Below are 10,835 nucleotides of genomic sequence, written 5' to 3'. Positions count from 1 at the left end.
AACTGCATCCTGAGTCATTCTGGTCCCTTGATCTTTTTTTTTTTGTTTGTTTGTTTCAATTGTCACTTTATTGGAAGATGGTAAATTAGTTACCAAATTAAACTGTAACTTGGTAATAATCCTAAATTACAACAAATTTTAATTAAAGCAAACTGCTTATTCAAAAGTGATCAATCAAATAACTAAACTCAAAAGGTAGAATAAAAATGAGAAACTTGACTGGCCAATAGTTAGTTCACTAAATAAAATTTGAGCTTTTTCTTTTTAAGAAAGGTAAACTGATTTCCACAGATAGTAATACAGAAAGATTTTGCACATAGACTAATTTCCATTCAGTTAACTTTTTTAGCGATCTCTGTTGGGAGATTCATTTACATAACTGGCTGTGCTTGAGCCTTCTTTGCAAGCATCTTTAGATCTGTGATACACTTGGCAATTGTCTCCTTTTCCTGCTGTGCAGAGATGCTCTGTATCACACGGTCCTCCACCCAGTTTATCATGTGCTCTTGCTCCTTTTGATGCATCATATTCTGCACAGAGATATGGTAGTCCAGGCGATTTTTTACCTCCTTGTATACTCTATGCAGCCGGTCCCGGTAAGTAACCTCCAAGGCCATAGCAATGTTATTCCTTTGGACATCAAAAAGGTAGTGGCGTTTCTGAACCAGTGCCTGCTGTGACTTCTCTGTATTAATTGCTTCCTGGATTTGTTTGATAGAAGCCTGTTTCACCTCTTCTAGTTGGGCAATTTTTTGCTCATTGATTTTATCAATAAATTCTGCAAACGAGGCTCCATACTTTTTAATAGCATAGATTATCAATCCTAGTAATGATATGCCAGAGAAGGTCTCTGGAGTAATCACATATATTTCTTTAGATAGAAAATACAAGATAAGCCCAGTTCCAAGCACATAGGGTCCTGTTACACCAGTTTTAGGATAAAGAAACTGGAAGAATTCCTCTGGAATTAGCCCCATACGTACTTTTCCTCCATATTCAGGAAGGGGTGGTAGAGGGGCAAAACTTGGCTGTGTAGTGTGAAAGATTCTTTTTGTCTGTAATACCCCCGGTCCTAGGAGGGCTGCGTTCTTCAGACAGGGAGCCGCGGTGCCTACGGCGGAGACTGCCACCCGGGACAACATGGCCAGCAAACGTCCACACACCAACCACAGCCCGCCAGTGACCTGGTCCCTTGATCTTAAAGAGAGTGATCGGTGCATAAGAGAGACAACAGAGAAACAAAACCTTAGCCTTACAATATTTAACTTTTAGCATAGACGGACATAAGAAATGACATAAGGGGCTGGGAGGGTGGCTCAGTCGTAGAGTACTTGCATGAGGCCCTGGGTTCAATTCCTTAACACCACATAAGCAGAAAAGGCCAGAAGTGGTGCTGTGGCTCAAGTGGTAGAGTGCTAGCCTTGAACTGAAGAGCTGAGGGACAGTGCCCAGGCCCAGAGTTCAGGCCCTACGACAGACTACGACAGACAAAAAAAAAAAAAAAAAGAAATGACATAAATGACAGCAACTTAATTACCAACTTCATTTACTTTGCAAAGGAAACCATCTTTTCTAATTCCTTTCCCAAGGCCTTTTATAACTGCTTGGGTTTTTTTTTTCCTTTGGGTTGTAGTCAGGACTCAAAATTTTTAGTGTTAACCCAAAGAGCTCCCTTCCCATAATTTAGTATGCTCCTTCCCCTCTCCACAGCTTAGCAAGCTCCCTTCTGAGGCAAATGCTAGGTCCCTGTAGTAAAGGCAGCAAATAATCAACCAGTAAATAATCAGCCATCAACCCCCTTTACCTTGGGATGACACTTTTCTGGGGCAGCTACCACCATATAAGGCAACAAGAGGCCGCTAAAGTGACCTTCAGGTCTGGATAGCTGCAAGGCCCCTTATCTACTATTTGGGCAGCAGCCATAAATCCTCGTCCACCTTGATGAAGTCCCTGGCCAAGTCTCCACCTCCTAGCCCCTTCTAGACCCTCCTAAGTCTTTAGGCTATATAGGTCACCTCAGACAATAGCCAGTGCTACTTCTCACTTCTCCCTTGTGAGAAGGGGTCTTACCAGCACCTTTCCCAGCAATAAGCCTTTCTTTGTTCTCGGTACTTGGATGTCTGTGTGGTTTCTGGTAAAGTCTAAATAATCTAACATAAAGCAACTCAGATTAAATCACAGCTTCCACTGACAACGATGTTTTGGCAAGCAGACTATTTAAATTTTGAAACCATAGCCATTTTATATATTTCTTACATAGACAAATAGAAAAATAGACATGTTTGTGCACATTTATAAAATTTTAAAATCGACCATATAAAGTATTTTTGGAATTTTTATTTTGCCTAATTATGATGGAACCATGTGGTCAGTTGAAAACACAAAACCTTGCCAACATCAAAACACTTTTCAGTAAACAGGAAACAAGACACAAACACAGATATTTGGCATGGCATAATGGTGCCTGGGTTGGTCATGTCAGGGGGAGGTTCACAGAAACAAGTGGAGTCACACAAAATTGAGTTGGTGGAAAACAGCAGCTGAGCTACCACAATGCCATGCGGGCACATCTGCCACATGATCAATGCTAGAGATAACTCAAGATTTAACAGAATTTTTTGGGGGGAGTCCGGTTGTGGAGCCTGAACTCTGGGCCTGGGCGCTGTCCCTCAGCTCTTCAGCTCAAGGCTAGCACTCTACCACTTGAGCCACAGTGCCACTTCTGGCTTTTTTCTTTTTGCTTATGTGGTGCTGAGGAATCGAACCCAGGGCCTCAGGCATGCAAGGCAAGCACTCTACCACTGAGCCATCTTCTCAGCCCCAAGATTTAACAGAATTTAATAATCGCCATGCTTAACAAGAGCAGAAAATCTTTTAGCTAAAGTTCCTCTTTAAAACAATGCAATAATTCTTTTACACTTTCGGTAATGTCCAATCTTGCTGACTTTTCTTGGGAGCTTAAACTTAAACTCATCCTTTTTTTTTTTTTTAACATAATGATGACAGTTTTATCTTAACAAGTTTATATACATATAATATTATTGTGCAAAAAGATCCTAAAGTGTGCAAAATGAATACCAGCCTACATTTTCCTGAATTTTTTAGTGGCAAGACATAATTTTTTATTTTATTTTTTGCCAATCTTACTAATATAAACTTTTTTTTTTTGGGGGGGGGTCCAGTCATGGGGCCTGAACTCTGGGCCTGGGCGCTGTCCCTCAGCTCTTCAGCTCAAGGCTAGCACTCTACCACTTGAGCCACAGCACCATTTCCGGCTTTTTTCTTTTTGCTTATGTGGTGCTGAGGAATCGAACCCAGGGCCTCGGGCATGCAAGGCAAGCGCTCTACCACTGAGCCACCTTCCGAGCCCCACTAATACAAACTTTTAAACAAATTATTCTGGCTGGGCAAAATTTTTTCAGGGCTTGCTTGCTAGCAGGTATATTAGCATATCAAATATCTTTTGTTGAAGAATGCGGGAGTTAAATTTATCCCACCAAGTTGGAAGAGAGGAGACCTTATCTGAAGCTAATTTTAGCCCTTACCTGAAGGGGTAAGGGAGAGAAGGAGAGGGGTGGAGGAGAGAGAGAGAGAGAGAGAGAGAGAGAGAGCACACTCGCACAGAGCATGAGCACACGCACTCACAGAAGTGGAGTTATAAATTTGGGGGTAAATTTGATTGCAAAGAAATTTAGTTGTGTCCTTTCCATGGTAAGTGACCCTTGAAACCAGAGCTTGCTGCCAAGTGTCCTCGGCAGTGCAGTTAAGTTGTCACCCACCAATGGTGTCCCTAGGCCACAGAAGGCCCTCAAGATGGGGCTTAGATACTAGGCCAAGTTTTGGGGGCCTTGAAGCCTCCCCGACAGAGGCACAGAAGCCTGCACAGTGGAATCTAAGCCTTTGGACTCTTCACTTACCTGGGGGTAGGACTACATTAGCTGGGTTGGATGGGCAGCAGGTAGAGTGCTCAGCGGTCAGGAGAAAGTTACCTTGGTGATCTTCTGGTGACAGGAGTGTAGGATCGTGGGCTAGGTCTCAGGGGAGCTAGTCAGGCCCCCCCATCGAAGTGGGGTGGGGGGGCAAATCTACTGGGGAATCTATGCTGGATTTCCTGCACCAAATGAAATAAATCCTTCACATCCATCCCAGGAAATCATGCGGAGGCAGTTAGGCACAGGAGAAAAATTATTATTATAAGGTTTATTAGAGGGGCCATATTTCCCAGGAGAAGGAACACATGGCATCCATCCCTATCCAGGTAGCAGGAGGGTTTAGGAGGCAGGAAGTGAGGTAAGTGCTTGCTGGGGTGGGTCTGAGCAGAGAGAGGGAGTGGCCAGCTGTATGGTGGGGGACTTTGATTTAATATGATAGTATTTTCATTTGAAATTTTTTTTTAATATTTTATTTTATTTGTGAACATACTGTACAGAGGGGTTACAATTACATGGACAGGATAATGCGTACATTTCTTACCAAGTATTGCAGCCTCCTCCTTTGTTTACCCTTCACATCCCTTCCCAGCCTTCCCCCTCCCCCCTGAAATGTTTTGTGTCTTATGTTCATTAGAGATTCTGGTCTGTAGAGGGGCGTGTGTGTGTGTGTGTGTGTGTGTGTGTGTGTCTGTGTGTCTGTGTGTCTGTGTGTCTGTGTCTGTGTGTGTTGATCTGATTTAAATATTGAGTAATGTTGCCCACAGAATGTGTTCGAAAAGATTTTTTTTTTTACTCCTTTCAATACTTTTGAATAGTGTGAGAATAATTGGTATTCATTCTTATTTTAAGGTTTGGAAATTTTTTTCAGTGAAGCCATTGAGTTCTGGGCTTTCCTTTGCTGGGAGCCTTTTCTTTCTCTCTTTCTTTCTCTTCCTTCTTTCCTTCCTTCCTTCCTTCCTTCCTTCCTTCCTTCCTTCCTTCCTTCCTTCCTTCCTTCCTTCCTTTTTCTTTCTTTCTTTCTTTCTTTCTTTCTTTCTTTCTTTCTTTCTTTCTTTCTTTCTTTCTTTCTTTCTTTCTTTCTTTCTTTCTTTCCTCTTCCTTCTTCTTCTTCTTTTTTTTTTTTTTTTTTGCAGTATTCAGGTTAAAACTGGGCCAAATGCTTTCCAGTCAGGCATTCCTACTGCCTAGCCAAGCCTCCAACCTTTTTTTTGTTGTTGTTGTTCGTGGTAGGGCTTAAACTCAGAACCCAGGTGCAGTCCCTGAGCTCTTTTGCTTAAGGCTACCTGCGCTACCATTGGGAGTCACGGCATCCCTTCTGGTTTTCTGGTGGGTAATGGAGATCAGAGTCTCATGGACTTTCCTTCCTGGGCTGGCTTTGAACTGTGATCTTCAGATCTCAACCTCCTGAACAGCTAAGTTTAAGGTGTGAGCCATCAGTGCCCAGCTCCCACCCTCTTTTTAAGTAGTCATTATTTTCAAGATAGTGTCTCCCTTCTCATCTGGTCACTTGCTTAGGCCATGATTGGCCTATTTTAGGCTTCCCATCATAGCTAGGATAACAGGCATGTGTCACTGTTTCCAATGATTCATTCAGAAGGGATCTTGTGAATTTTCCAGCCTCAAACCTCAATCTTCCCAATCACAGTCTCCCAAGTAGCTAGTATTAGGCATGGGCCACTGGAGCCAGGCTGTGGGAGACTTTTTATTTCTTATTTAATCTTATTGCTTGTTATCAGTCTACATATATTTTCTGTGTCCTCATAGTTCAATTTTGGTAGGTGATATATATCTAGAAATTTATTCATTTCTTTTAGGTTTTTATATTTAGTAGCATATAGTAATTCCTAACAGTCCATAATAATTGTACTTCTGTAGTATATCAGTTGTCATGTCTGTTTTTTTTTTTTTTTTTTTTTTAAGTGTGGGTATGGGGCTTAAACTCAGGACCTGGGCACTGTCCCTGAGCCTCTTTGTGCTCAAGACTAGCACTCTACCACTTGAGCCACAGTACCACTTCCAATTTTTGAGTGGTTAATTGGAAATAAGAGTCTTCTAAGGACTTTGCTGCCTGGGCTGGCTTCAAACTGTGATGCTCAGATTTCAACCTCCAGGTGTGAGCCATTGGCACCTGGCTTTCATGTCTATTTTTTCTTTTTCTTTTTTTTTTTTTTTTTTGGGGTCCGGTCGTGGGCCTGAACTCTGGGCCTGGGTGCTGTCCCTCAGCTCTTCAGCTCAAGGCTAGCACTCTACCACCTGAGCCACAGTGCCACTTCCGGCTTTTTTCTTTTTGCTTATGTGGTGCTGAGGAATCGAACCCAGGGCCTCATGCATACAAGGCAAGTGCTCTACCACTGAGCCACCTTCCCAGCCTCCTATTTTTTAAAGCAAGCATTCTATTCTCAAAGACGTTCCTTAACTTTTTAATTAAAAAAAAAAAATTTATTGGTCATGGAGCTTGAACTCAGCCCCTGGGTGCTGTCCTTTAGCTTTTTCTTTTTTTCTTTTTTTGGGGGTCTGGTTGTGGGGCCTGAACTCTGGGCCTGGGCGCTGTCCCTCAGCTGTTCAGCTCAAGGCTAGCACTCTACAACTTCGCCCACAGCGCCACTTCCAGCTTTCTTTTTTTTGCTTATGTAGTGCTGAGGAATCGAACCCAGGGCCTCATGCATGCAAGGCAAGCGCTCTACCACTGAGCCACCTTCCCAGCCCTCCTTTAGCTTTTTCACTCAACAGTAGTGCTCTACCACTTTGAACCACAGTGCCACTTCCCCATATCTATTTTTTCATCACTGGCTTTATTTGAGACTCTCTTATTGACTAATCTTGTTAAAGGCTTTTTGTTTATTTTGTACCTATGCTAGAGTTTGAACTCTGGGTCTAGTGCGCTCACTCACCTTTATTGCTCACAGCTGGTGCTCTACTACATGAGCCACACCTCCATTTCGAGCTTTCTGACAGTTAATTGGAGATAGAGTCTCTTTCTTTCTTTCTTTCTTTTTTTTTTTTTGCCCGTCCTGGGGCTTACACTCAGGGCCTGGGCACTGTCACTGAGCTTCTTTCACTCAAGGTTTGCACCATTTCAGCCACAGTGCTACTACTTCCAGCTTTTTCTGTTTATGTGGTACTGAGGAATCAGGGTTTCATGCAGGCTAGGCAAGCATTCTACTACTACCACTAAGCCATATTCCCAGCCCTGTATTTTTTGTTTAATTTAATTTATTTCTGTTTGAATCTTTGTTGTTTCTAGCACTCTAACAGTTGAGCTACACCTCCACAATAGTTCATTATCTCACCTTTGGCTTCATTTCCTTGATACAATCTTTTCCACCTCCTCACTTTCAGTGTAGGTGTGTCTTCCATAAGTTGTTGTTGTTGTTGTTGTTGTTGTTTTTGGTCCGGTCGTGGGGCCTGAACTCTGGGCCTGGGCACTGTCCCTCAGCTCTTCAGCTCAAGGCTAGCGCTTTACCACTTGAACCACAGAGCCACTTCCGGCTTTTTTCTTTTTGCTTATGTGGTGCTGAGGAATAGAACCCAGGGCCTCATGCATGCAAGGCAAGCACTCTACCACTGAGCTACCTTCCCAGCCCCTGTTGTTGTTTTTTAATAAGAAGCGTCTCTTGAGTCTTATAACTCTTTATCCATTCAGCTAGTCTATACCTTTCAGTTGGGGGCTTTAACTAATTTATGTTTGGGTTATGATGATTGGCAAGAAAAAACCTACTTTTGTCATTTTGCTATTTTTTCTGGTTATTTTGTATCCTTTGTTTTTCTTGTCCTCTCTTGTTCACCTTTGTAGTTTGGTGGTTTTTTGTTTGTTTGTTTGTTTGTTTTTGTTCTGGTCGTGGACCTGAACTCTGGGCCTGGGCACTGTCCCTCAGCTCTTCAGCTCAAGGCAAGCACTCTACCACTTGAGCCACAGCGCCACTTCTGGCTTTTTCTGTTTATGTGGTGCTGAGGAATTGAACCCAGGGCCTCATGCATGCAAGGCAAGCACTCTACCACTGAGCCACCTTCCCAGCCCGGTTTTTTTTTTTAATTGATAATGCTTGATTCTTTCTCTTTGTTTAAATTCTCTTCTGTGACTCTCCTTTTTCAGTGGGATTGGCTCAAGAGGTAGAGCACGAGCTATGAGTGAAAAAGTGAAACAAAAAAGACTCTCTGATCCAAGCCCCAATGCCAGAAGAAAAACCAAATACTGGCAAAGTCTGGACAAGCCTGAGAAAGTCTTAGCTTGGCTTCTATCCTTACGAGGCTTCTCTCCCCACTCCCCCCCAATCTTGGGGTTTGAACTTAGGTTTCTGTGTAGTTTTCAGGGCTAGTGCTCTACCACTTGAGCCACAGCTCCACTTACAGCTTTTTGGTGGTTAATTAGAGATAAGAGTCTCACAGACTTTCCTGCCAGAGCTGACATTAAACTATGAACCCCAGATCTCAGCCTCCTGAGTAGCTAGGATTATGGACTTGAGTCACTGGCCCTCCAAAGGTTTTTAACATCAAATCTGAGATTCCTTATTAAAAGTGTGACAAGCCAGGTGCCATTCAGGAGGTTGAGATCCAGAGGACTGAAGTTCAAGGCTAGCCGAGACAGAAAAGTTCCATAGACTCCCTCTCCAAAATAACCAGCAAGAAGTAGGGTTGGACTCGCCTAAAGCAAGAGTGACTGCTAAAACAAAACAAACTAACAGCCCCGTGCTGGTGGCTCACTCCTGTAATCCTAGCTACTCAAGAGGTTGAGATCTGAGAATCGCAGTTCAAAGCCAGCCCAGGCAGAAAAGTCCATGAAACTCTTATCTCCAATTAACCACCAGAAAACTGGAAGTGGTGCTGTGGCTCAACTGGTAGAGCACTAGCCTTGAGCTGAAGAGCTGAGGAACAGCACCCAGGCCCAGAGTTCAAGCCCCATGACCAACAAAAAACAAACAAACAACAACAATAACAACAACAACAGAAACAGAAAGAAAAAGAAATCCTGAGATAACCTAAAATGAGAAGAGGCTTATATTGGCATACAGACTTGGAAATTTCAGGCTCTTGCCATTAAGGCAAGAACACATGGCAGAGCAAATCACCCACATTATAACCAGAATGTAGAAGAGAAAGAATGAGGAAGGGACCAGGATCCCTTTATACTCTTTAAGGCCACATTCTGGAAGATCTGAAGACCTCCTACTATGCTGTGTATCTTAAAGTTTCCAATAGGGAATGCTGGGACCAAACCTTTAATCTGTGAGAGACACTTAAGCTAAATTATGGCACCTATTACCAGGGCTGAGAGACTGATGGAATAAGATGAGGCACTGTGTTTCCATTTGTCCAGCTTTTGTTTATTCGTATTCCAGTCTATGCTTTCTTTCTCCCCTTTTGCAGGTAGATCGCATATCTAATATGAAGCTCTCTCAACAGCTACAAACCCAGCTCTCTCTCCATATATATATATATATATATATATATATATATATCTTCCTTTCAAAAAGGAAACTTCTTAAAGAAAGCACACATCTTTTTAAAAAAATTTTTTATTGTAAAGATACTATACAGAGGGTTATAGTTACATGAGCAAGGTAATGAGTACACTTCCTATTGAGCATTGTTACCCCCTCCATTGTTTTCCCCCTACCATCCCTTCCCTCCCTACCTTCCCCGAGGTTCTTTTTTTTTTTTTTTTTGATTGTGATTAAGTGATTACATAATTTCCCAAATTTCACAGTATTGTGGAATAATGATGCTCATTTAAACTCACAAGTTCATTCTAGCTTTCCTGGAGCAAATTGTCTATCACAGTCTATAACATATAACGGTGTACACATGCTATACACCATACATGTGATCAGCAGCATGGGGATATTTAGTAGTAGTTTGACCAGATGAGTGGGAGTTCTTTATTCCTTAAGTCCTGTTAATTTTGTCGTATCACCTAACATTTTGGATTTAGCATCCACTTATCAGGGAGACCATGCACCGTTTGTCTTTGCTCTTGGCTTACCTTGCTCAACATGATTCCTTCTAGCTCCACCCATTTCCCTGCAAATGCCATTATTTTGTCATTTCTAATGGCTGCATAGTATTCCATTGTGTATAGATACCACAATTTTTGGATCCATTCATCTGTGGTGGGGCATCTGGGTTGTTTCCATATCCTAGCTATTGTGAACAGTGCTGCAATAAACATGGAGGTGCACGTGTCCTTCTATATTGGTTCCTGTTGTTCAGGGTAGATGCCTAGAAGTGGTATGACTGGGTCGTAAGGGAGGTCAATCTTTAGCTTTCTAAGGACCCTCCAGACTGCTTTCCAAAGTGGTTGTATAAGTGTACATTCCCACCAGCAGTGTAATAGGGTTCCTCTTTCTCCACATCCCCTCCAGCATTTGTCGTTGGCTGATTTGTGGATGTGGGACATTCTGACTGGGGTAAGGTGGTATCTCAGGGTTGTATTTATTTGCATTTCCTTCACCAACAGCAATGATGAACATTTCCTCATGTGTTTCGTTGCCATTTTTATTTCTTCATCTGAGAAGCACACATCTTTTAAAGGAAGTTTCAAATGGAGGGTTATAGGAAACCAGAATTTTCCATTTCTAAAATACATCTCCTTATCTTCTTATCACAAAAATTATTTTGAGAGGCAGAACCAAATGAGAAGTTCTAAAAATAGAGCAGAAATTATCCTCTCATAATGGAAATTTTCTTCCATAAAGGAAATGCCCATTTGTAAGGTGTCTCCCTATCTGGAACAGGAAGAGAAGGATGATTAAACCACACACAGATTGTTATCAATGGAGCAACCTCTGCTCTTGTTCACAAAGTTTTCCTTATTATATTTAATCATCCAAACTCTTTGCTTAATCTGCCTGAGTCCCTCCTTATAAAATCTATGTAAGGGATTTGTCTTTCTTGATCCTTCTTGTT

At 42.2% G+C, this 10,835-nt stretch overlaps 1 protein-coding gene across 1 annotated transcript; it reads right to left on the bottom strand.

Annotated features, from left to right (window-relative positions):
- Positions 1-350: 350 nt before the first annotated feature.
- LOC122107641 (ATP synthase F(0) complex subunit B1, mitochondrial) lies at positions 351-1,180 on the bottom strand. Its single transcript, XM_042679445.1, has one exon. The coding sequence runs from the start codon at positions 1,140-1,142 to the stop codon at positions 372-374; it is 771 nt and encodes a 256-aa protein (XP_042535379.1). The 5' UTR covers positions 1,143-1,180; the 3' UTR covers positions 351-371.
- Positions 1,181-10,835: the final 9,655 nt, after the last annotated feature.

This window comes from Dipodomys spectabilis, unplaced genomic scaffold, assembly GCF_019054845.1.
Source record: "Dipodomys spectabilis isolate Male_0828 unplaced genomic scaffold, ASM1905484v1 ptg000052l, whole genome shotgun sequence".
NCBI lineage: Eukaryota > Metazoa > Chordata > Mammalia > Rodentia > Heteromyidae > Dipodomys > Dipodomys spectabilis.
This window is presented reverse-complemented; position numbering and strand designations above follow the sequence as displayed.